The sequence below is a fragment of the Molothrus ater genome, chromosome 12, assembly GCF_012460135.2.
Source record: "Molothrus ater isolate BHLD 08-10-18 breed brown headed cowbird chromosome 12, BPBGC_Mater_1.1, whole genome shotgun sequence".
NCBI classification, from domain to species: Eukaryota; Metazoa; Chordata; class Aves; order Passeriformes; family Icteridae; genus Molothrus; species Molothrus ater.
Genome location: NC_050489.2, coordinates 13,236,601 through 13,261,302, shown reverse-complemented (window position 1 = coordinate 13,261,302; position 24,702 = coordinate 13,236,601). Strand labels below are relative to the sequence as shown.

The 24,702-nt window shown below is 57.7% G+C and overlaps 4 protein-coding genes across 5 annotated transcripts in view; 1 reads left to right on the top strand and 3 right to left on the bottom strand.

Moving 5' to 3' along the window:
• Nucleotides 1–450, bottom strand: part of WDR59 (WD repeat domain 59) — a 49,184-nt gene extending 48,734 nt beyond the window's left edge. The window contains exon 1 of one of the 2 annotated variants that reach the window (XM_036390524.2): nucleotides 39–450. In XM_036390524.2, coding sequence (XP_036246417.1) covers nucleotides 39–92 — 54 coding nt within the window. In that variant the 5' untranslated portion in view covers nucleotides 93–450. The remainder of the gene's footprint in view (nucleotides 1–38) is intronic. The other variant, XM_036390526.2, reaches the window with a different exon arrangement.
• LOC118691384 (translation initiation factor IF-2-like) lies at nucleotides 132–989 on the bottom strand. The gene has a single exon (XM_036390551.1). It carries the CDS (start codon nucleotides 987–989, stop codon nucleotides 132–134), a length of 858 nt encoding a protein of 285 aa, XP_036246444.1.
• Nucleotides 762–20,838, top strand: ZNRF1 (zinc and ring finger 1). The gene is given in 6 exon segments (XM_036390529.2): nucleotides 762–1,089; nucleotides 1,091–1,433; nucleotides 18,368–18,463; nucleotides 19,096–19,201; nucleotides 19,295–19,385; nucleotides 19,534–20,838. Coding segments are annotated over 5 exon segments (705 nt in total). The 5' UTR covers nucleotides 762–987; the 3' UTR covers nucleotides 19,353–19,385; nucleotides 19,534–20,838.
• A 285-nt stretch (nucleotides 20,839–21,123) lies between these two features.
• Nucleotides 21,124–24,194, bottom strand: LOC118691362 (probable D-lactate dehydrogenase, mitochondrial). The gene is given in 10 exon segments (XM_036390528.2): nucleotides 21,124–21,459; nucleotides 21,536–21,647; nucleotides 21,736–21,826; nucleotides 21,904–22,031; nucleotides 22,333–22,461; nucleotides 22,534–22,971; nucleotides 23,234–23,375; nucleotides 23,458–23,599; nucleotides 23,855–23,967; nucleotides 24,081–24,194. Coding segments are annotated over 10 exon segments (1,575 nt in total). The 3' UTR covers nucleotides 21,124–21,293.
• Nucleotides 24,195–24,702: the final 508 nt, after the last annotated feature.

Genomic DNA, 24,702 nt, shown 5'->3' with positions numbered 1-24,702 from the left:
CGCGGCGCGGTGATGCGGCAGCCCCCGGGCCCCCCGACCTGGGCGTCTCGGAACTCCACCACCACATTCTCGCTGCTCCAGCGCGCCGCCATCTTGGGCCGCCTCGGCGGAGCCTGCGCCGCGCCTGCACACTATGGAGCGCCGTGCGGAGACTGCTGGGAGATGTAGTCCTGCCGTTCCCCACCCGCCACCCGCCCCCGGCCCGGTGAACAGGGGCAGCGAGTCTCGTGGAGCCGGTGGGGGTCCCACGGCCCGAGGGAGGGTCCCCGTGCGGGCCCGGCCTCTCCGGAGCGGCTCTGGCCGCAGAGGCCCGAGGGTGGTCGCAGCCCCGCTACAGAGCAAGATGTGTGCGTGGCGTGGGTCGAGAGTTGTGTTCCGCGGGGCAGCGCCCGCTCGTCGGTGCGGTGGCGGCTCCGCGTCCCGGGGCGGCGGCGAGCGCAGCGCCGGGCGGCGGCGGTGCAGGGGTTAAGGGCGGCGGGCCGGGGGGGCCGGGGGCGGGAGCATGCGTGCTGCCGGCCGCTATTGTCTCCGGCGCGGCGCCCAGCACCAGGCGGCGGCCGCAGCGAGGCCGTGCCCGGCGCAGCGCAGCGGAGCGGGGCGCGCCGCCCCCACCGCCCCCGCCGCCCATGGGCCGCAGCTGATCCGCGCCCGGCTCCCGGCCGCGCCCCGGGCACCAGCGAGGCGGGCGGAGCGACCCTGCCGGCGTCCACCCCCCCCATCCCCCGCCGCTCCCTCCCCGCTCCGCGGCCCCGGAGCCCTCGGCGGCCTCCGCCGGGGGTGACGGCGGTGGCGGCGGCGGACTCGGGGCGCCCTCGCCCCTGCGGGCCCGGCGGGGGGAGGATGCCTGGGGCGGGGATGGGTTTTCGCCCGTAGCTCCCCGCGCCCCCCCGCTTCCTTCCGCCCCCTCTCGCCTCCCAGCGGGGGCGGCGCGGCCCCGTTCCCCGCGGGGGGCTGTCGCTCGGCTCCCTCCGGCCCGGCGGTGCCCACATGGGGGGCAAGCAGAGCACGGCGACCCGTTCGCGGGGCCCCTTCCCGGGGGTGTCGACGGATGACAGCGCCGTGCCGCCGCCGGGAGGAGGGGGGGGGGCCGCCCCCCTTCGGCCATTACCGGGCGGGCGGCGGCGGCGGCGCGATGGGGCTGCGCAGCCGCTCCGTCAGCTCGGTGGCCGGGATGGGCATGGACCCGGCGGCGGCCGGCGCCGTCCCCTTCGGGCTGTACGCGGCAGCGGCACGGGCGGCGGGGGAGGCCGAGCGGGCCCCGGGCGGCGGCGGCGGCGGTCCGGGCTCCGACTCCACGTACGCCCATGGCAACGGTTTCCAGGAGACGGGAGGCGGTCACCATAGAGACGGGATGCTGTACCTGGGCGCCAGGGCCTCGCTGGCCGACGCGCTGCCCCTTCACATCGCACCGCGGTGGTTCAGCTCGCACAGCGGTGAGTGCCGGCTCCCCGGAGCCTTCCCCTGGCTTCCCCTCCCTCCGTGGGTGCTCGGGGGCGGCGGTGGGCGCGGTTCGGCCGGGAAGGGCGAGCTGACCCCCTCTTGGACCCTCATCCCCATCCCCTCCCCGGCACAGACGGGTGGGTGCATGCTGAAGCTGGCATCTGTGTCAAGGTCAAGGGAGGAAGGGGTTGTGAAGGGAGGAGGCTTTCTGGAAGGGAGGTGTTTTGGCTCTAGGATATGAAGCAGTGGATGTGGCACCCCCACCCCATCCCCCCTTGACTTGGGGGATAGTGGTCTTGAGGGTGCTGTAGCTCAAGACCTTGGGTTTTGCAACCAGGCTGGTCATCTCGTGTCTCTTCTGAAGGTATGTAAGGGCTGCCGGTCAGGTGTAGCAGTTTCCAGCCTTAGAAACTGGGAAAGAAGCAGAGAAAGCCTTTGAAAGCAAGGTGTGGGGATCTTTTTTTTTCCCTTTGTTTTGTCTGATAAAGGGCCAGGGAAAGGCCAAAGTGGGTTTTCTCTTTCAAGCCAGCTGGCAGGCTTGTGCTGCTTAGGAGGAAGCAGAGGAGGAACTGCCTGCCTCTTTGACAGGGCTGGGGAGCCAGCTGGGCTCTCTTACGGGAAACGTGTCAGGCTATGGGAAGGGGCAAGGTTATCCCCTTCACCCTCCTGGCTGGACTCTTCCATGTGTCCTGCTGTCTGGAGAGGAGCTCTCCCTGCAAGCAGGGCTGTGTCACTGACCTAGTTTTGGCTGGGTACAGGGAACGAGGTGGGAGGTCCTCCCTTCCCCTCCTGGCTGGAGGGGAAATCATTTCAGGGATGTCTCCTTGTATTTCCTGGAATAGTCTGGGATTTCTCTCCCACCCGTCCCCCTCACAACTGCTGTGTTCTCCTTGTGTGACGTGGTCTGGGAATTTCATAATATGCCTTGGGACAATGCCTCATTTTCAGGAAGGCCTGAGACTGAAGCAGTGGATAAGAATAAAGTGCAAGAAGAGTCTCGTGGGGCCCATTTTCCTACTTCTTGGGGAAAAAAAAATCTTGGGATTTTTTTTTGCTTTGCCCAGTCTCCAAGGGCTGCTCTTCTCCATTAGATGGAAGCTCTGTGTCTTGCATTGCATCCCCAGGTCTGATTTCTATTGATTTGGATAAGCCAGGTGCTTGCCATGCTCCCTGGCAGATGGAGAGGGCTGGCATGTGGCACCAGAGTTGAGACCAAGTGCTCCTGCAAACTTTCTTGTTCCATGACCTTGCACAGACTGTGCTGCTGCTCTGGTTTCTAAACATAGAGATGAAGGCACAGCATCCTTCCAGGTATTCTACAAGCCTCTGTGGGAATGAGGGCCAGGGGGGCTTCTGCTGTGCCTGGTGCTGAAGCAAGGAGGGTCTCATTACAGGAACACTCTGCAGCTCACAGTGGTTGGTCAGAGAGTATCAGTTACATTTTAAACTGCAATGCTGAGAGGCAAAAACCTGTTCAGAAAAATAAACCATCTGCAAAATGGAGTAAGCTGTTTTCCAGCCACTGGAGTGAGTTAGTGCAGTGCTGCGAAGTTAAACACGGTGCCCTTGAAAGATTGCAGTGTGAGCTGTGGGAAGTGCTGCAAGAACTGGGTTTCTCTGGTGCCTCTTTTGGGGCCCTCTGAGAGCATTTGAGCTGAGCTGAAGCGTGCACGGGCAGCAGTGAGAGCTGTTCAGTCTGTACCGAAGCCTCTCCCGGTGGTGGTTCTTCGTTGCTAATTAATAGCAAAAGGAGTGGAGGATGCTTAAAAACCCTTTTGAAAACTTGTCAGAGCTCATTTAACTTTTGCACTCTTCTTCTCTTAGTGTAAGAAGTTAATGAAGGATTTGGAGACTGCAGGGAAGGGGGGAAGTAAGCTACCGCAAGATTGCTGAAATTCCTGTTAATCTCCCGTTGCAGCTGGTTAACCTCCAGCAGGGCAGTCAGGAGCTACTTGCGTCTTCCCCCCTGCCTCCCCATCGACCTGCTCCTCTCATGGTGCTGAGCCACTCCATTAGCCACTGGAAAGTGCTGAAGCAGCAGTGCTCTGGTAAATGGAGAGGAGCTTTGACATTGCTGCGCGTGACTGTCCCTGCTCCTTTGGAAGGATGGCTCGAGGGTGGGGATGAGGGGACCCGCCGACGTGAGGGCTGGGATCCCTGGGATCTGCCTGAGCTGCTGTACTACTGAGGAGAGGAGCCCCCAAACTCTGATAACGGGGCTGGAGAGTGGATTCTTGCTCTGCCTGCCCCTGTCTGGAGACCTGGATGGTGCTGTTCTCTGCATGTGGGTTGCATTCACGTTTTTTCAGGGAGCACTTGGGTTTGGGGGATGAGCTGGGAGTTCAAAGTGCAACCTGAGCTCCGTGGGGTCCTCAGTGGGACAGTGAGGAGCTCTGACTTGAGGGCAGTGATAAGGTGCTGTTGTTGCAGCAGCGTGCCTGTGATAACGGGAGCACACAGATAGTCTTGGCGCCTCGCTGCTTCCTATGTCTGCCATGCAGAGTTTCTGTGCCTCTCCAGCTGCTTCATGGCTCATCAGGCCCCTCAGCAGGGACCCTGAGGAGTGAGCTGGGGCAGGCTGAGCTCTCTTCCCTGGTTGGTGTCCCTCCTTCCCCTCTCTGCAGCTGAAGGCTTGCAGAAGAGCTAGGTGTGCCTGGGGAGGAAGAGAGGAGCATTGTGCTGAGGATTGTACAGAGGGAGGGTGCAAAGTGGTCCCCAAAGCCAGTGAATGCTGCAGCATCACTGTAAGGTGCTGTGCATGGGGCTGGTCAGTGAGAAGAGCCCACTGCTGATTCCCTCTGGGCTCCACTGTGGCTGCTGGGATGCCTGAATTGGGGGAGCAGTGAGACACTGATGGTCCCTAGCCCGTCCCAGGATGAGGGCAGGAGAGCCGCTGCTCTCGTGACCAGTGAAGCCTACATATACCTTCCAAATGGGGTGGGCAAGGAGCTCTGACATTTATGATGGAGCTTGTCCCTTCCTTTGAGTGGACAGCACCTCTGTGGGCGAGTCCTGTTTCCTCGTGGGGATTTTCCCAAGGCGTGCCTGCCTCACACAAGCAGTGTAACTGTTCTAGCACCACCTGAAACTGCTCTGGGATTTCCCTGTCTGCCCAGGGTTTCTGAGATCTACTTCTTGACCTCCATGAGTGGAAAAGGCACATCTTGCACAACTTTGGAATTTGCCTGTAGCACTTGACCCTGCCTCTGTAGGTTTATGACTATTTGGGAGTTCTCAGTAAAGCCAAGGATAGTGAGAAGAAGGGAGAAAAGGGAGATGTGTGGTTTAGTGCTGCATGTCTCCAGCTTTGTGTGGTTCTCTCTGTCTCTCATGTTATTCATCAGAGGATCTAAGGGAGTTTGCAGAGGCTGTAAGTAGCTTAAAGTTTATCTGGAAATCCCACTCATCACCCAAAGCCCTTGAGTGAAGCTCTAATAAATCCATATCTCCTTGTCTGCTGGGTAGCCCAAGGAAACGCCTAGCTTATCCTCCTGTGCAGTACCACCAGGAGTGTCACAGGCTTGCTGTGCACTGACAAAGCAAGCTGTTTGTCCTGGATGTTGGTAGCACCAGTGTCAGGAGGCTTTCTTTGCCAAATCAGCTGCTGTGTTCTCAGCAGCACTTTCCTGGAGCAGGATGCCCCAGCCTGAGAAAGATGGGAGGGATTTTAATGCAGAGATTGCAGCCAGGGTGTTGGGCTGAATCCTTCTCCAGGCACAGTTTGAGAGCAAAAAAGGCTGGAAGTGCTCTTCAATCTGGCTCCAGAGTAATGGGGTGGGAAATAGAGGTTTGTTGGAGGGTGAGCTGAAGGTGTGTGCGCACACCTGTGTTGGGCAGCCCCAGTCTCTGCAAGCTGGGAAGAGGCCTATCTGTGGTGAACCCTTGCTGTGCTCCAGCAGCTTTGAGTCCCGAGCCTTTTCTCGCTGGTGCCTGGCAATCCTTGCTCTCCAGATAGTCCTGCCATTGAAGTCTCAACACCAGAATGAGAAGGCTGAATTGTAGCTTGCTGGTCAGCTGCTCTCAGCCCTGACTGTTCTGCCACCAGTGTCACCAGTGTGTTCTGGGAGCTAACATGGGCCCACTGTGTCCCATGGTGTATCAGGCACAGCACTGCCAGCTGCTCAAGGGAGGTGCTCATCCTGCTCTGCCCTGCTGTGGCCTCACCTCAAGTCTGGTGTGCAGATTTAGGTACCACAATACAAGGATATAAAGTTGTGAGAGAGCATCCAGAGGTAGGACTTGAAGATAGTGAAGGGTCTAGAGAGGAAGCCATATGAGGAGCAGCTGAGGTCATCTGGCTTGTTCTGCCTGGAGAAGAGACTGTGGGCTGCACAATGAGCAGGACACTGGAGGGTCAGCACCGATCTCTGCTCTCTATGACCACTGGCAGGATCCAAGGGAGTGTCATGGAGCTCTGCTAAGGGAACTTTACATAGGATGTTAGGAAAAGGTTTTTCCCCAAAGTGTGGTTGGGCACTGGAAGGCTCCCCAGGGAAGTGATCACAGTGCCAAATCTGACAGAGCTCAGAAAGTATTTGGACAAGGCTCTCAGGCACATGGTGTGATTCTTAGGGTTGTCCTGTTCAGGGGCAGGAGTTGAACTTGATGATGCTTGTGGTTCCCTTCCAACTGAATCTATGTTTCAACATGCAGACATCATATGTGCTTCCCTCCCCACTTCCAGGAGCTGGGCCAGGGGAAGGGCACCCCAAGGTCTGCACGAACTTGCCATTCTGAATCTATTTTTGCTAGTGGAAATTTCCAAAGATGACTGTCCTCAAACCATCTTTTTGTGGGTTTGGTGCTGGTTACTGTCTGACAGCCAGGTCAAGCACCTGCATCACTGCCAGACCTGTGGATCATTTGGGAAGTGGGTGCAGAAACAGTCCTGATGACTCCCCACACTGGTGGTGTTCAACTGTTGGGCTCTCCAGGTCTGGAGAGGATGCTTTTGTGCTTCTGCCCTTTCTGAGCCAGCTGGGCACCATCCACCTGGGATGGGGCAAGAAGCAGAGGCTACCTTGGAAGATCAAAGTGCTGAACACCTGAAGATGGGAGGCTCAGAGGCAGCTTTAATGCACACCCAGGTTGGAGCTGAAGTTGGAGTGCGTCAACGTTGGCGTTGTGCGCGCGGAGCCGGCGGTGGCGGCAGTTATCTTCAGGCTCCAGTGAGAGCGAGCTCAGGCTGTCTCTGCTCTGCCTTTGCCTCCCCAGTGCCCTCTGAAATCCCAGCTGCTTCCCTCAGGAGCAAGGCACCAATTCCTGTGCACATTAACTGTGCTCTCTGCTCTATAAACCTGTGCATAAATCAGCATAGGGTAGCTGGGTGCCCTCTCCCTCTTGCACTCATGTATCTTCTAGAGATGCTGAGGATGATGCTCTCGTGCTCCTGGGCTGACCCACTTCCCAGCCAGGATTGTCTTCCCAGCCTGTGACGTAAGTTTATCCCATGCTGGTTTGTTTTGCTGAGATGTTTGTTCCGGTGACTGGAATAACCGTAAAGGCTCCTCTTATTTATTAATGTGCTATTAAGGCTTCTCTCTCCTCTCTCTCCCGTTCACTGGCCGGAGGATCAATCAGATACAGACATCTTTGGTGGAGGAGCAGTATCAGGCTGGCACCTGGCCAAGGCAGGCGCACAGAGTCATGGGAAAATGCTGCTAAATGCTGAAAATTAATTTCAAGAGAAGCACAGGGAGGGAGAAAAGCCCACTTTGGAGGAGGAGAAAAAAAAGCTTTTTTTTTCCCCCTCCGATGTAATATCTCATGTGACACATCAGACAGGCAGCAAAGGGCTCTTCAGATAAATTCCCTTTGCAGGGACCAGTCTTGTGGTGCCCCAAGCAGATGGTGGGCAACCACGAGGTGCATTTCGTGGCATCTGCTGCTGGTACACCAAAACCCCAGATGTGCTGAGTACTTGGTTTTGAGTAAATGTGACCTGGCTTTCTCCTGGTTCCCTTGAAAACTGAAATCACAAGGGCTTGGGAATGATGTGCATGAGCAGCCAAGTGATGCTGTAAAGCAGCAGGCCTGATGCAGAGCACTTTGCCCACCTGCTTTGGCCTGGCAAAGCATCAGGGTACAACAAGCCTCCCCCTGTAGGGACACCAATTTTTTAGTTTCAGATAGAGCAAGACTGGTTAAAGCTGGGCCTTAAATGTCTTCCCTGCACCAGTTCCACCAGGCAGGTTTCAAATGGGGGCGAACCCACTGGGGGCTTGAGTCCCCCCCAGGGGTGCTCCTGCTGTCCCTTGCAGGTGCTGTGTGCCTGAATGCTTTTGCTGGGTGCTTTTTGATGGGAGGCTGCTGGAGGTGCAGCTTCAGGAAGCTCTGCTGCCTGGGGCCTCTTCTCGTGCTGCTGCACAGCGTTTCCCGTGGGCAGAGCCCGGCTGCTGGCAGGTTTCCTGCCCTGCTGGGCTGCAGGCAGGGGAGGGAAGTGCCTGTGCTGGGGGGACAGGGTCTGCTTCTCCCTTGTCATGGTTTAACTTTCCAGCCCACTGCAGGTCTGTAGAATCTGGGATTTGAGGAAGGTGGAAGGAAAGGCCAGAGAAGCAGCAGGCAGATCTTCATGGCTGATTTCTGTGCTGCTGGAAGGGGGCTTGATACATTGTGCTCCCTGCTGTGGTCCCTGTGCCTCCAGGTTTGTGCCATGTGCCACCAGCTGAACCTGAGCAGGTGCATCACTCAGACCCAATGTGGGTCTGTGGGCAGCTGGGGGTGTTCATCCAGGGTGTGTTTTGCCACTGGAAATGGTTCCTCACCATTGGAGAGGCTGCATTGCACATCTGAGGTGAAGCTGACCCTTCTCTCCCCTCCTTCCCTATAGACCAGAGCTGGCCAGCATCAGCACCAGGTTGACCCTGCTGGTGTTGTGGGCTCAATGAGCTTGGGAAATTTGTGACTCTCTGTGCTTGTGCATACTCATGTAGCTGTGGGGTTCCCAGTGGCATGAAATTAGACTGTGAACGGTCTTGTGGCACTTTGTAGAGAAGCAGAGACATGCTGTAGAAATATTTACCTCTTGCTAGTTTCAGCAACCCTAGCAGAAATTTCCCAGGGTTGTATATTCCCAGTTAGCACCCTTGGTTAATTGAGTTTATGTCAAGTTATGGCCACAGATCCAGAGAGACTCACCTGCCAGGCACAGGAGAGGGGCTGGGACAGATCCTGGTGAGGGAAGCAGTGCAGATGAAGAATGGAACTGAAAGCTGCTCAGAGCAGTTTCCTGGCCCAAGCAGGCAGGACGGCGTGACAACAGTGGGTATTTTTAGAGGCCAGCTGCCTGCAACACAAGAGGGGGAAAGCTGCAGTCAGGCAGGAGAACTCAGTGATGCTCACCCTGTCCCACGTCCCTGCCCAGCATTTTATTTCCTTCCAGGATGAGGCCATTGGCGTTTCCATGTCCTCTGTGTCTCTTTGCCTGTTGCTGCCTTGAAAGCTGCCTTGCCTTCTTTATTCTCCCCCTGGCTTTCACCATGGCTGTGAGTTTCTCTGATCACAGCTCAGTGATTTGAGAATGGTGCCACAGGCTCTGCTCTTCACATCCTGGATGGTTGCATTACAGCTTGGGCTGGTGGGCGTTTGGGGGATTGTTTTTTGGAGAAGCCTTTGTCACCAGTGAGGGGAAAGCCTGCAGTTTCTCCTGCAGCTGGGGTGATTGCAGTAATTCATTTGGGAGCTCTTTCTACAAGGTGATGGAGCTGCACTTCATCAGAAGGGCTGCAGCAGAATTAGATCCACCTTTCAATCCATGCATCCGAGGCCTAGACATCTGTAGCCAGGGAAAAGGAGGTGAGGTTGGCTCTAGGCAGATGCCTAAGTTATTGTCTGCAGGGAGGCAAGTCAGTCTGGGCTGAGATCAGTTTTGGAGCCAAACCTCTGGTAAGCTGGTGCTGAGCAGGACAGGCTGAGGCTGAGCACCCTGCCTTGGCTGCCTTGGCATTTCAGCTCATCCCCAGTCGGATCTTGCTGCTTCAAAACAAATGTACATTTGCTTATTTATTGTGCCTGATTTCACAGCCCTTGAAGTCTGCTGTTTGCCTGGATCCTATCCTTCTGAGGGGATTTTTAGATGCCTTTGATTTCTTTTTGCTCCCTGTAGACAGGTACAAAACAGGTGGCACCCTGCACCCAGTCCTGGGTGAATGTTTCATGGGAAGATGCTGCTTCACAAGGCCCTGCCTGGCTCTGGAAGTGAGGTTACACTCTGCTCCTCTGGCTGTTGCCTTTTGTGATGGGGAAGAGAGAACTTCAAACCCCACAGTTGGATTTTTGTCATCTACAGCCCCACTGTCTCCTTCCTCAGAAGGAGCCCTTTCCATGTTGGAGGTTGGCACATGTTGAAGCAAAAGGACAGAGAAGGTGGGGCACCTGGGCAGGGTTGTTCCTGCCTGTGGCACAGTGTGCAGCCCCTCCTGCCTCCTCCAGCAGGATCCAGCATGGGCAGACCCTGCCACTCTCTGAGGGGCCCATTCCTCTGAGATGCTGTGCTTTGTGTTTGAGGGCTGCAGAAAGCTGGCTCTGTCTGCCAGCCTCCTCCATGCTGCAAAGGCAGCTGGGAAGCTCTGGAGTGGTATATCCCCATCCTCAACATAGATCTTCCTTCCAAATCCCTGGCCTTTGGCTGTCAGAGGAGTGCTCATGCTGCCTGTGTGGGCAGCTTGGTGCTGTGGAGAATCCCTCCCCTTCTGTGCCAAGTACAACAGAGAAAGGTGATCACCCCCAGCTTTGCACCTGCTTTTCCCCCTTCTTGCTGTCCTGGTAGGCTGGGATATTCACTGGGTATCCCTCAGCAATCACAGCCTCTCCTGGGGAGCAGGGAGATGCTCTGTGCTATGCAGCCCTTCCTTCCATGTGAGGGGCAGGTGAGGTCAGGGCTTGCTCTGCAGCATGCTCCTCACTAAGGTTTTTTTTTCCAGTAGTGGAAAAATTTCAATTTTTTTTGTCTTTCTGCAGAAATAACCACTGTGAACTGTCCACAAGTGTTCCCTAGCCATGCACTGCTTGTGGGTGGGTGCAGCTCTGTGTGTCTTTTATGCTCTGATTGCTGCCCACTACATAAAAATTGCTCTTTCTCCACCCCAAAAAGCAATGTGTCATCCTTTCTATGCACCCCAGTGGTTGGGGATGTTGCACTGATGGAAAACAGTTGCCTCAGTGATCCTGCCACCATGGCCCAGACACAAAGACACCCTCCATGGTGCTCTTTATGCAGTACTGCTGTGGCATGCCTGGGGAGGAGGTGTCCCAGGAGCTGTTTGGGATCACTCCCTGGCTGGAAGGGGCATGTGGGTGCCATCATTGCTTGGCCATACTCCCAGCATCACAAAGCCAGGGCATGTCACTGTGTGCCTCTGGAGTGTCCCATCATCCTCTCCAGAGATCATCTCAAGATGAGGCACGATGGAGCCTCGGCAGCATCAGAGCACAAGTTTTCTGCTTTGGAAAAACCCAGGGGTCAGGAAGCAACTCCCCCCATGGAGTCACATCCAGCTGGGTTTGGGAGTGGCTCAGGTCAGGCTTTGGTGTTTCAACCTTTCCAAAAGCGGGAATTCCTCTGGCAGCTCCTCACTGCTGGAGCCTGGCGGTGGGGACTCCGTGGGTGCCTCCCCAGCGGATGTCTTAGTCAGAAATGACTCACCCCACCAGTCCCCACGTGACACTGCCTTGCTGCTCCCTCCCAGCCCTTGCCAAGCCAAAGTGCCAAATTCTATCCTTTCTTGCTCTGATTTCCAAATTGCTGCATCCCAATGTGCTGCCAGAGTGCTCCTTCATTTCAGCACCTGGGACCCCCTCGTCACCCTGCTGGCTCTGTGCATCTTGCAAATGATTGCTGCCCACAGCAGGGCTTTGGCTGGGCCTCCTCCTTCCCATGAGAAACATGTGGGAGGAAAAAAGCAGGCATTCAGGCAAACCCTTTGGAAATTCCCAGGTGTGCCTGCAGGATCCTTGTCCGCTCTGGGCAGTGAATTTGAACACCTGAACGTCCCTCGAGAGGTGTGGAGGCAGCACCAGAGCATCCCTGCAGTTCTCCCGAGCCATGCCATGGCCCCAGGCCTGTTTTGTGACTAGCAGGAGCCCTGGATAGGTTGTAACTTGGTAAATCTGAGCCCTGCAGCCCGACAGCAGGAGTTGGAGGTGTTAATGCCTTCTCTGGGCTATCACCCAGGACCCCTCGCTTAACTTTGCTCTTCTCTGGGGTGCTAAAATTAGCTTTGGGCTACACATACTTATGAAACCTGTTCCCAGCAGCTGGGGGAGTGTTTCTGCAGTAAACTAGGACTTGCCAGAAGACAGGGTGACCCTGAGAAGTTGCCTTTTTCATCCAGACTGGGGGAACTGATCCTGCAGTATAGCCTGAGCTATATGAGGGAGATGATCTCTGCCTTTAGCATAGGTACTTCTGTTCAAAAATTGCAATTGCAACCATGAAAGGGTCAATATTCAAACAATGTCAGGCAAGGAGGGTACTTGGTGTCTGGACATCCAGTGACCATATAACCAGGCCTCTTTGTTTTGTAAAGCTTTGGTGTGTCCATCTGCTGAGAATCAATAGCTTTGGGTGCTCTGGAGCAAATGTTCCTGTGGGGTTCCCTCTCCCGTGTCTCCTGCTCCTTTCCAACTCTCCAGCTTTCCTCAGCCCCAGAATTGCAATCTGTTCTTCTTCCCATCCTCCCCCACCACCTCCATAAGAACCCAACTGGCTAAAAAAGAAATAGCTTTGCCTCCTGGCTTGCAGCAAGCTAGCCTTGGGTTTCTGTGGTGTGGTGTCACCCAGCCCCTCTGCTCTGTGTCCTGCATCTCTCTGACCCCAGTGATTTCCCTACATCCCACCTGAAGCACTCATGCCATGTCCTTGCTGCTACATCTCCTCTTTGTGGCTTTAGTCAGGTGGGAGTGGGCACCTGGAGCGGTGTCTCCAAAACACAGTGCCTTGAGCATTAGGATTGTGCTGCCCTTGGCCAGCTTTGTGTTCCATGGCACGTCCCTGCCACCCTTGGCTGGTGTGTGGCTGACCTGACAGCAGACAGCTGCCACGTGTGGCCTTTGCCAGGAGCTACTGCACACCAGGGACAGCTTTTCTTATTAGGCCTTGGAAAACCTGGCCTTGTGCTGAAGCAGCTTCTTTTTGGGGTGCTGCTTTCATATTACAAACATTCCTTTTCTCCCTTCTCAGCAAGCTGAACTGACTCAATCAGCAAGGAAGTGGTGGGGTGGGATGGGGATGGAGCAAGACCATCCCTCTGCCAAGGCAGCAGAAATAGTTGAGTTTCTTTCTAGGCACTGCCATCCAGAGATGTGCCATCCAAATGGTTGAGTTTCTTTCCAAGCCACATCCCCTGCTTGGCTGATCATCTGGGGCTGGTTCACTGGCATCCCCCAGCCCTGCCTCCTTCCATCCCCAGGAAGGTGTGATATCTTATTTCCACCCTGGACCCATCCTTTATGCTCTCCAGCCTCTCTGCAGTCTTGAATGAGGAGGAAGGACGCTCCCTTTTTCGAAGCTGGCAAATGAGGCAGCTTAAGTGCTTTACTCTTTCCTGCCTACGTGTCCCTGCTCGTGTCAGCCCTTGTGCTGCACAATAGCCCAGCATGGTGGAGCTCACCCAGTGCCTTGAGTCCTGCTGGGGCAGCAGGGCTGCCTTGGACCTTGGCTCCTGCCTCTGCCCATGCAGCTGATGCCAATTCCTTCTGCAGGGGGATGTGGATCCTGGCCTGTGGGCACTTGGTGCTGCCTCCTGCAGCATCACCCGAATGCATGGCTGAGGCTGGCAGAGCATCACTTCCCTGGTGGGCTTCTACTCGTGAGGGGACACTCATGGAGTCCTCAGCTGCCAGGTCCCTGCTGTGCCCCAGTGCTGGAGAGGTGCTCTGTGCATCCATGTGCCATCTCCAATGTGCTGCTCTGTGACCATCACTTTAAAAAAATGAGGCTGCTTTAAACCCAAAGGGAATTTATTTTCTCGGAGATGTTGGGTCTGAATATCTTGGCTCTTCAGATTTCCTTCATTTGGCTGGCACAGAGGATAACTCCTCCCTGATCCCTTCTTCCCTCCTGGGGCTGTGCTGGAGCCCTCAGGGGGGAAGGGAAGGGGAGGACTTGGAACCCCTTTGCCTCACCCAACCCTACATGCTTCAGACTGACCAGCTGGTCCTTCAGTCTTTGCCTCTTCCTCAATCATTAGTCTAAGTTTTTCCAAGATGATCCATGTATTCCAGCTTCCACATGCTGCTGGTTCAGCTGGCAGTGTAAGGGAAGCCTGGTGGAAGGTGGGATGCTCATGGTTTACTCAGCAAGGAGGAGGCACCAGGACTCCATGCTTGGGCCAAATATTCTCTGGTTTTATCTCATGTTTGGATGCATCCTCACCTGGTATAAGCCAGCTCCCTTGGCTGAGAGCCCAAGATGCTCTCTGGAGACATGGAGATGGGCTGTGCAGCTGAGGTTTCCAAATCTTCCATGATCATCAGGCAGCCTGGAGCTTACCCAAGCTCCCTGGTTCTCCAGGTGTCCTGTGGGGTGCTGGGCACCAGGGAAGGGATCCCTCCTGGGTCAGGCACATTTTGGGGAGTTTGTGTTGCTGCCTCCACTCACAGGGCTTCTGGTTTATCCCATGGCAGTAGTGGGAGACTGGGCAACCAGGGATCCAGTTGGTGAATGCTGTGTGGGCTGCTGTGCCTGGGCTGCTGCTTCCTCCTGCCTTCAGGGCACATCATCCCCACCTGTGTCTTCCTCCCACTGCTGGAGGTGCTGTGCAGTGGAAAAGCTGCTGCTCTCCATGTCAGCCACCTGCCAGTAACAGAGCCATGGTGTCCTTCTGCCAGGGCTGCTCCTGATGGCACCATGGTCTGTAAGCAATCTGCCTGGAGGCACACCCAGCAGGAGGAGGGTTTGGCAGGTGAAGGTAGACATGGCACATGCCTTTCCCAGGGAGCTGGGACAGGCTTGCAGCTCCTGTGGACATGGTCTCACCCCCCCCAAAGGGAGCAGCCACTTCTACTCACAGGACATGGCATGGTTGACCCTGTTGTACTGCTCAGTAGACACAAGTGATGGGATTTTCCTATCCCAACTCCAGAATCAGCTCTATTTGGGATACTTAGAAATGGGTTGGAAAAGTGTCTCGATCCTGGCACCATCACTAAATTCCTTGCAGTTCTGTGGCATGCTTTTGGCACTGTGAGGGTTAACCACCAGGCTTTTTCAGCATTCATAGCACCGGGTGGAGATTTTCAGAGGTTCCCAGCTCTACTGTGCCCAACTCTCTAAAATTAACCATGTAACCTTCCTAAAAATACTCAGAGGGTAGTAGCCTCTGGAGAGCACCAGCGCCACTTGCTCCTGGTTTCTAGACCAAGCCATTGGAGAGATTAGATCACCTGCCAGCCCATGTCTCACAGCCCTGGAAAGCCCTTGGCTTTCTCAAAGTCTCCTGCAAGGTGCAAGAGTCCAGGTCTCAACCTGAACCTGCCTTTCCAAGCCAGCCCCCTTGCTGCAGCACCCTCCTCTTCTTCACTTACTGTTGTTGGGAGCTGGTACCTGCCCACACATTTCTGCATGAGGTGACAGTGCCAGCTTCAGGTTTATTGTGCCGTGGGCAGGAGCATCACCAGCTGCACCAGATGCCTTGGAAGGGGGGAAGTGTCCATGGCCTTTCCCTGGAGCAACCCCCGGGCCTCCCCATGGGTGTGGGAGGCCCAGGCAAGAGGAATAGCTGGGCCCTTCCTTTCTTTTTTTTTTAAGGCATGTGGGAGGAGGACATAAAGGGCTTGAGGAGGAGGGAGGGAGCTGAATTTTCCATGAGCAGCTGTCAAAATGTAATCTCCTGCGTTGCTCCGGCTGGCAGCTTAGGCAGGATAAATTAACGGGGATTTCGGGGAATGTGGAAAATACCATGGCCTGGAGGGGGCTGGCCATGTGGAGAGCAGCTCTTTCATTCTTTCATCCTCAGGACAGGCTCCTGCCTGAACTGTGAAGGGATGTTCCAAGGCACCGGGCTTGGTGCCTGCTGCTGTTTGATGCTGGCTGTCCCCTGACCCCACTGGTTCTCTGCCTATCACCTTCACCCAAAGGTCACCTGAAGAAGGGGTGGGCAGTTCACAGCTGCCTCCCCTTCCCCACTGCTGGTGGACTCCTGTGCCTGCCATGGAGCGAAACACAAGCAGTTGCTTTTGCAATGTCAAGTATTTGTGCCGACAGCTGGGGTGCAGGGCAGCCCCCTGCCCTAGGGGCCTTTCCACACCAGCTCCTCTCTCCTGCTCAAACTTGGGAATTTATGAACTGCATATTCATCTTTCCTTTATTCCCCCCCTCCATCTTGTGAAATACAGAGCCAGAAAAGTGTGTGTGTGCTTCTGCACTTGGCTCAGCCCCCAGACCTGTCTGGCTGGAGGATGCCACATAGGTGGGGGCTTGAGCCTGGGCCCCTCTGTCTGCCCAATGTCCCCACGTCCTTGCCACGGGGCTGTGGCGGTGTCAGGAGTCCTGGTGCCCCAGCCAGCTGCCCAGGGAGCAGTGAGGAGCATGAGGAGTGTTCATGCCAGCTATTTATAACCGTGCTAAAGCTATCCCAGCTAGCAAATAGGCCTGGAGATACAGCAACAGCCGCTCGCTGGAGCCTGCAGAGGACCCTGCTTGTTGCCTGGCCCTGCTGCTTTGCTGGCAGCCATGCCCTGGCAGCCACAGACCAGGCAGTTTCATCTGGGGCCTTTTCCCTTTACATTGGTTGCACGTCTCATAGGATCCCTTCGGGTGCTGCCGGAGCTGGCAGATCTGGGACAGCTGTTTAAAATAACACATTGGCACAGAAAAGGGGGGACCAGAGGAAACGAGGTCTGCCCACACACAGCACAGGGAACAGTACTGAACCTCTACAAATGCCGTGCCCTGACACAGAGGTTGCAGACAAAATGCCTTTTCCAAAGGGAGCCCTTCACAGCCGTTCCAGGGAGTTGCTGCTGGAAGCAGTGCCCAGAGCTCCTGGCAGGGACCGGTGCCGGTGGCGCTGGCAGCCCATCCGTGCCAGGCAGGAGCAGTTCAGGCGGGGACAGGGCCAGGGCCAGGCGGGCTGCCAGGGGAGAGGGGCACCAGGAGGGTGTCTGGCAAGGGGAGGCCGGCTGGGTCTTGCAGCAGGCAGCCTGGGAGGCCATCTGAGCTATCCACGCTATAAATACACCGGGTGGGTAAACACTTGGGAGGAGGAAAAAACCAGCGACTTCAGCTAATGGGCACGGCTGCCACAAGGTATAAATCGGTCAGGAGTAAAATTAGGCTGGAGAGGAGGAGGCAGATCGGTGCTGCTGCCCACGAGGCCCTGGCTGCAGCACTGCCCTATCGCCTGGGGCTTGGTGCAAATGGGGCTGGACTCAGAGCAGACACGCTGTGGCTCAGCCAGGCTGGGCAGGGATCTGTTCCCAGAGTGGCAATGCTGCAGGCCAGCAGGACACCCCACTGGAGGAGCGCTGGGCTTGAGGGCTCCATCTTTTAGCAGGTCCTTTTAGAGCCAATCCCATACCATCCATAGTGCTTGTCCTTGCTGCACCCTCCTGGGAAATAACGACACTCTGGAGGGGCAGGATCCAGGGATCTGGGAAGTGAACTGTATTTATCACTGCTGCTAATGAGGACTGGAGTGTTGAGAAGTTACAGGGGCTGTTTGCACAGCAGAGGTCTGAGCTGCCTCTCCTTAAAGCCACCCTGTACTTTGTCTCTTATAAGAAGCAAAATAAAAAGCCCTGTCCACATCCACATGGTGGCAAACAAGAACCTGATTCATCCTTAGATAATTTGTGTACATTCTTTTTCTTTTCGTTCCTGAGCAGCCTTTGCATATATATGAAGAAAGCTCTTAAGCAGCACTGCAGTCAAACCTGATCTGCTTTTAGAAGGCAGATCCTTAAATTACCCTCTCCCTCTCTGCAGGCAGGGAATTGCTGGATATTCTGGTGCAAACCCGTGGTGGTGGCACGCGCGTGTTCGGCTCGAGCTGCACTGCTCTGCTGGGCAGTGACAACCCTCGTGGCCTTGAGCTGGCTGCAGTGGAAGGGCACAGAGTCCCAGAGGGGTGACCTACAGGGCTGTTTGGGGTTCTGCTCCTTGTGACTTTGGGGCTTACAAACTGCATTTGGGGCAGCCTCGCTCAGTGGGGCTGGGGCCGATGCCATGGTGGTCTGCACGGCTCGAGCAGGTGTGACACTGGTGTGACACCCTGGCACCACCCCAAGCAAGGACACAGAGCAGATCTGGGCATCCCATGCAGCTTCATCCAAGAACCCAAATCACCAGGCAGGGCCAAGGTCAAGCTGGCTTATCAGCCTGCAGTGTCCCCCTGCTTCTGGGGAAGCAGGCTGGCATCAGAGGGGTGAGCACCCACTTCACCCCTGTGAAAAGCTGGACAAAGCAGACATTTGTGTTTGAGGCTCCAATCTGCCAGTCCTGTGCTGAAGCCATAGAAAAAAACTCCTTCCTTGCAGCTTTTCTGGCTCAGCCATATGGTGCTGAGCTCTGGCAGCAGGGACAGCACTGTCCAGGCACAGGGACGTGCCCATGCACTGCCAGTGTCTCGGTGCTGCGTGCCCCAGGCTGCTGCTCGCCCTTTAAGGCCTGGCAGCAGCTGATGGCCACGTGTGCACTGCCTTGGCACGCTGTCCGTGCCCTCTGCGCGGCGGGCACAGGGACGGCCAGCGCACCAGCTCGGCAGCTGTCCCTGTTCGGTGGCTGTCCCCACGCTGGAGGCTGCTGGTGGCCGGCACAGGATGAGCGGGTGCCCAGTGGGTGCTGTGTGGGGTGAGGGTCACCATGCAGGCAGCAGGTGAGGGGCTGCCCGCTGCCGTGCCCCACCATGGCCCCAGGGATTCCCCGGGATGCAGGGTGGACGCCTCCTTCTGCCCTCGCTAAGGGCTCGCCTCTCTGCTCTCCTTCCAGGTTTCAAGTGCCCCATTTGCTCCAAATCTGTGGCTTCTGACGAGATGGAAATGCACTTTATCATGTGTCTGAGCAAACCTCGCCTCTCCTACAACGGTAAGGGCCAGGCTGTGTGGGGGACACAGCGTCCTGCCACCCTGGGATGGCTCGGGGTGGCTGAAGAGACATTTGCTGTGGGCAGGCGGCTTGGCTGGGCTTCCCAAGAGGGCTGTGCTCCGGCAGGATGGTGCTGCTCCACTCTGCTCCCCTGTCATGGCTCAAGCCTTGCTCCTTTGCTTTCAGGCTCCTTTGTAACAGCCCCCTACCCCGAGGGGGCCCCCTCCCCTCCCCTCGGTGCCAGAGGGAGCCCTGCTGTCCCGTGTCTCCCTGGGCTGCCCCCTAAGGGTCATTGCCTTCCTCCCCTCCTTGCTGGCCTTGAGCACTGGGCTGCAAGCTCCAGCTCCGGCATCTCCCACCTCTCTCCTGACCACTAGTGTGGGAGTGATGCTCAGCCCCTACTGGTTGGTGATTTTTGGAAGCCAGGGGTAAGGGTTGTGTTACTCCAGATGCCCCAGACCCATGTCCCCCCTGTGCCTCCACATGAGCCTCCTGCCAGTGTTTTCCAGCACTGTTGCCATTCCACCCCATCCCGGCTGCCCCCGCAGCAGTGACCCTGGGCTCCACTCCATCCCGGGAGGGGAGTGCTCTGGTGGTCCCTGTCTCACTGCTGCCCTGTCCTCCCCTCCCAGATGACGTGCTGACCAAGGACGCCGGCGAGTGCGTGATCTGCCTGGAGGAGCTGCTGCAGGGGGACACGATAGCCAGGCTGCCCTGCCTCTGCATTTATCACAAAAGGTACCATGAGGGGACAGCCAGGCGGGTGGCAAGGGGACAGGCATGCACACCTGAGGCTCAGCAGCACGGTGGTAACACGCTCTCTTCTTGCAGCTGTATAGACTCATGGTTTGAAGTGAACAGATCTTGCCCAGAGCATCCTTCTGATTGACCTGCCGAGCGTGCTTGCTGACTTCTCTCTAAGGTGAGCCTGTGGTGGGCTGCTCAGAAGGGACATTCCCATGCTGACTTTAAATCCAGGGCTGGAAGTGAAGGACAGGGTGGGACAGGGTGGGACGTGACAGCCAGGGCTCCTGCTCCTCACCCGGGACGGTCTCTCTCTGCCTTTGCAGGGCACCTTGCTATACCTGCTGTACCTCCTCTCCCCGTCCCCCCTGCCCCGCCTGGAGTTTTGGGCTGACTTTAAATTCCTCGAGAAGACAAAAATAAAACCCAGAAACTTGAATCCACTTGGGACAACGGCGCAGTTTTTATTTTATTTTATTATTTTTATTTGTTCTGTTGTTTTTCTGCTTTCTGTTTTGTTTTGTTTTGTTTTTTATTTTAATTTAAAAGACTTAAAACAAAAAGAAACATCCAGGAGACGACAGTGTGAGAAAAGCGGAGCGACCTGCTCTCCCCTCCACAGCCGCTGGTCACCAGGAGAGCTCTGCCTGCCAGGGAGGCCCCGGGGACGCCCTCGGCCGAAACCCTGCCATGATGTTTGGCTTTTGTCCCCGAACCGAACGGGGAAAGCTGCCGGGGGACAGCCGGCCAAACGGAGCACGCGGCATTTCTCACCGGCAACCCCCCCACCTCCCACCCGGACTCGCCCGGGGGCTCTGCTCGGTTTTTTTGCACTGACTAAACGGGAAATTTCTCCTCTCTCCTATCTCCCTTTTGGAGATCTCCACCCCGGGCCCCGGCAGCGTTGAGATGGGGACTCTGCCCCACGCCGGGAGCGGGGACACTGCTCCCCCCTGCTGAGTCGCAGGGGTCCGTCTTTCAAGTGTTTACAATGAGAAAAAAAAGGAAAAAAAGGATAAAAAAAAGAAGAAAAAAAGAGAAAACGGACAAAAAAAAAAAAAACAACAAACAACAAACCACAACTGAAGCTTCGTGTTGACTGGCGTGTTCTTCAATTTGAGCTTCCCTGCCCCGGTGATGTTTACAGACTGGTCACTCTTTAACTCAGCTATAACCACTCAGAGACTGGAGAGCTGCAGCATCCCCGCCGCCCCTCCTGTGCCCCCTCGCCGGGCTCCTCTTGCCAAAACTTCCTCCCCTCTTTCTTTTCCATCGGCTTTGGGTTGGACCCTTTTGAGGAGGGTATGGGGAAGGCCCCAGTGGCCCCCTGGATGCTCCCAGCCACCCCGAGTCGCAGGGGTGGCTTTGCTGGAGGTGCCAAGATGGTGTCATTTCATGGCAGTGACCCCCTCGCCCATCCCCGTCCCCTCCTGGCGCGGCGGGCGCGTTTTCGTTGGTGAGACCTCCCCTGCCGGTGGCCGTGCCCCTGCGGGAAACCTTTCTGTATTTATATATTAAAAAAAAACGGGGGAAAAAAAGAGTTCAGAGCTTGGGGGGAGCTTCCTTCATTAGTCAAGGTGTTTTGATATGGTATTAAAACAATGTTCAATAAAACATTCACTGTTATTTTATTTCACTGGCTTTCTTGGTGAAGCAGATTATGCCAGTGGGGTGCTGGAGCCCCCCCACCCATGCCAGTTCCCCTTCTCTGTGCCTGCCACGTGGGGATGGCCACAGTGGTGCTCAGCAGGTGCCAGAGAGCTCCCACCTGGCACCAGCAGCACTGCAGCTCAGGGGAAGTGGCTGAGGTGGGACCCTGAGGATGCCCTGCCTTGTGTGTGCTGTCTGGGACTGGGGCCTCCTGGGAAGGGGCTGGGTGTTCCTATCCGTCTAAACAACTTTGCAGCACACGGACAGTGTGAGTCCAAAGGGTTTTATTGGGGGTTTGTGGATCCCTGACCCCCAGAAGTGGGGATGGGGTGATTTGTAGGGACACATACAGTGGCACTGCAGGCAGCACGGCCACCCTGGCCTTGACTCCAGGGGCTGAGGCTCCCCAGTGCCAGCTCAGTGCTGGTGCTCCCCCTCAGAGCACCTTGCCAGGGTTCATGAGGTTGTGGGGGTCGAGTGCAGCCTTGATGGAGCGCAGGGTGTCCAGGCCCTCTGGGCCCAGCTCCTCCTGCAGCAGTGCCCGCTTGCCCAGCCCCACGCCGTGCTCCCCAGTGCAGGTGCCCCCTGCTGCCAGCGCCCGCCTGTGGGACAGGGAAGGGCAGGGGATGGGGACATCTGTCCGTCCAGCCCCGGCCCCCCAGAGCACCCTGGCCCCACCTTCCCAGGCGCTGGGTGAAGGCGTGGATGCGCTGGGCCTCCTCCGGGTCCTGGGAGTTGAAGATGAGGATGCAGTGGAAGTTGCCATCGCCCACGTGTCCCACCATGGGTCCTGCAAGGCCACGGCTCAGATGGGGTGGGGCATGGAGGATGGTGACCCCCCACTCCCCTCTGTCCCAGGAGGCTGTGACCCTGCTGACCGGTGAGCTTGGAGGCCTGCAGGTCCTGCTTGGTCTCCACCACCACGTCAGGCAGGCGGGAGATGGGCACACAGACATCCGTGGAGTAGCCCTGGGCCAGGGAGGGAAGAGCTGTGGCACTCAGAGCACCATGGGCGCTGCTGCCATCATCCCCACCCCTGTGCCTACCTGGCAGCCGGGCCGCAGGGCCAGGGCAGCGTACCAGGCATTGTGGCGCATGGACCAGAGCCGCTCCCGCTCCTCCTGCCCCTCCGCCCAGGCCAGGCCGGAGCCACCGTTCTGTCGCACAATCTCCTCTGAAGGTGACCAGGAGCTCTGGGACAGGACCCACGGCACCCCCAGGCACCCAGCCCTTACCCAGGGCCTCCAGTGCTCATCCTGGGCACCCATCCACATCCTGGGATACTCCTGGTCCCACTGTCCCATGCCCTGGACATCCATCACTCACCCCAGTGCTACATCATGGCCCCCCAGCACTATGCTTCACTTCAGAAAACCCTGATCCCCCTGTCCCTGGGCACCCATCCCTCATCCCTGGGTGTCCATCATGGCCCCCAGCCCCAGACACTCCCTCCTCCTCCCTATTCCAAGCCATACCCGTCTGCTGCTGCTGCTCAGCCAGGCTACGCCGGGAGCCGTGCAGCTCCAGGAGGAGCGTGGCAGCCACTGGCAGCCCCATCCCACTGAAGCGGCCGCAGGCATCAGCCATCACCTCATCCAGGAACTCTGGGTGGGAGGAGGCAGTGTTGGACTCGAGCACTGGCACCCGGACCCCCATCTCTGGCTGCGGGCACTCACCAATGCGGGCCACGGGCACGGCGGCCTGCAGCACTTGGACAGTGCAGGCCACGGCTGCCCCCACGCTGGGGAAGGAGGCGATGGTGACAGTGGTGGCTTCAGGCAGTGGGTGCAGGCGCAGCGTGGCCTGGGTCAGGAAGCCCAGGGTACCCTCAGAGCCCACGAAGAGCGAGGTCAGGTCGTAGCCGGCCTGCCCGCTTTCTGCACAGAGCTGGTGAGCGGGCACTCACCTGGCACAGGGCCGGCCCAGCATGGCCCCCCAGCCCCCCAGCGCCCACCTGGGCTGGCGGCCGGGGCCGGCAGTGTGGAGCAGGCGCCCGTCGGGCAGCACCACGCGCAGGTTGAGCACGTTGGGGCGCATGGTGCCGTAGCGCACGGCGTTGGTGCCCGAGGCACCAGTGGCCGCCATGCCACACAGCGAGGCATCAGCCCCAGGGTCTGCAAGCAGGGGATGAGCAGGGGAGGCAGGTGGGGATCGCACATCGACACCACTGGGACTCGGACAGCAGCAAAACTATGGGCACTCCCAAAAGCAATGGGGCCATGACATTCCCATTCACATGGGCACCCCTGGGAGCAGAGCATACCTGTGGACACCACAGGACCCCCAACACTCCCACAATGCCCAGGCCTAAAGGAATCCCCAGTACCTACATTGCTGTCACCCCCAGCCCCATGATCCCCCTGGTGCCCACGGTACCGACAGGGAACCAGAGCCCGGTGCCACGCAGGTGCTTATTGAGGGCCTTGCGGGTGACACCGGGCTCCACCGTCACCGAGAAGTCCTCGAGGCTCAGCTCTGCGATGGCGTCCATGCGGCTCAGGTCAAAGCAGACGCCGCCCTGGCACAGGGGCACCCGGGGCTGTGGGCATGGCCGGGCACCCAGAGCCCCTGGGGGTCAGAGGTGCCGGGGCAGCCCATACCTGCACGGCATTGACGCCTCCTTCCAGGCCGGTGCCCGTGCCGAAGGGCACCATGGGCACACGGCAGCGATGACAGAGGGCTGCCAGCTCCTGCACCTGCCCCACCGCCTGGGGCCACACCACCACGTCCGGGGGGGCACAGCTGGGGCACAGGCAGCACCATTGACCAACTGACTTGACCCTCCCCATGGCCCTTGCCCAGCCTGGCACTTGTCACATGCCCCTTCCCTTCCCCACGGCCCCTTGTCTACCCAAACATTTCCCATTCCCAGACCCGGCCCTTCCCGGATGACCCTTCCCCTTCCAAAGGCTCTTGCCTTCCCCACCTCTTCCCTTCCCTATGACCCTTCCCCTGGTCCTTCCCCTGCCCAGGGCTCCCAGTCCCAGGGGCACTCACGGGTGCATGGACTCATCGTGGCCGTGCTGCTCCCGCACCGCTGTGGCCGTGGAGACATTGGGGGCCCCGACCACGGCCCTCAGGGCCTCCACGAAGTCAGGGGGCAGCGAGGGCTGGGGGGGAACAACGAGCACCCGTCAGGGATGCCCTGGGGAGGGTCTGACCGCGGGCACGAGGCCGAGTGGCCACGTCAGGAGCTGAGTGGCCTTTGGAGCCCCGGCCCCACCTTGGAGCAGCAGCTGCGGCGCCCCAGGGCTGCCGCCAGCGCCAGCACCCTCCGCAGGGCCATGTTGCAACGGGACAAGGACGGGAACATGGGAACTGCACAGGACCGGGACATTGCCCTCCCCCGCAGCCTGTCTGGCCCTCCCCCACGCTGACACCTTAAGGTGGCTCCAGCCACACGCCCGTGTGTCCCTGCCAGAGGGACCTGGGTCCCACCAGTGCCTGTGCTCGTGTTCCTGTGCTGTCCCCTGCCTGGGCCGAGTCACTGCGTTCACCATGGTCCCACCATCACAGGTGTCCCCATGCCTGCTCAAGTATCCCTGCAGCAGGACAGGGGTCCATGACCCCATAGGAGACCACATGTCTCCACACACCTCCCTTCCCAGAGAGGAGTCACCATGTCCCATTGCCCATCTGTCCCCATTCCCAGTCAGGGGTCCCCATGCCCCCTGTCCCTCTGTTCCCGTGCGCAGCCAGGTTTCTCCATTTGGGCACAGGAGTCACCATGTGCCCCTGTCCATCTGTCCCCATCCCCAGGCAGGTGTGCCCAAGTCCCCCTGTCCATCTGTCCTCATTTCCAGCCAGGTGTCCCCATGCCCCCTGTCCATCTGTCCCCGTTCCCA

Bases quoted from the DNA above. Each gene is read 5' to 3' on its own strand.
- LOC118691384 (XM_036390551.1), bottom strand. From the start codon at position 989: ATGTGGGCACCGCCGGGCCGGAGGGAGCCGAGCGACAGCCCCCCGCGG.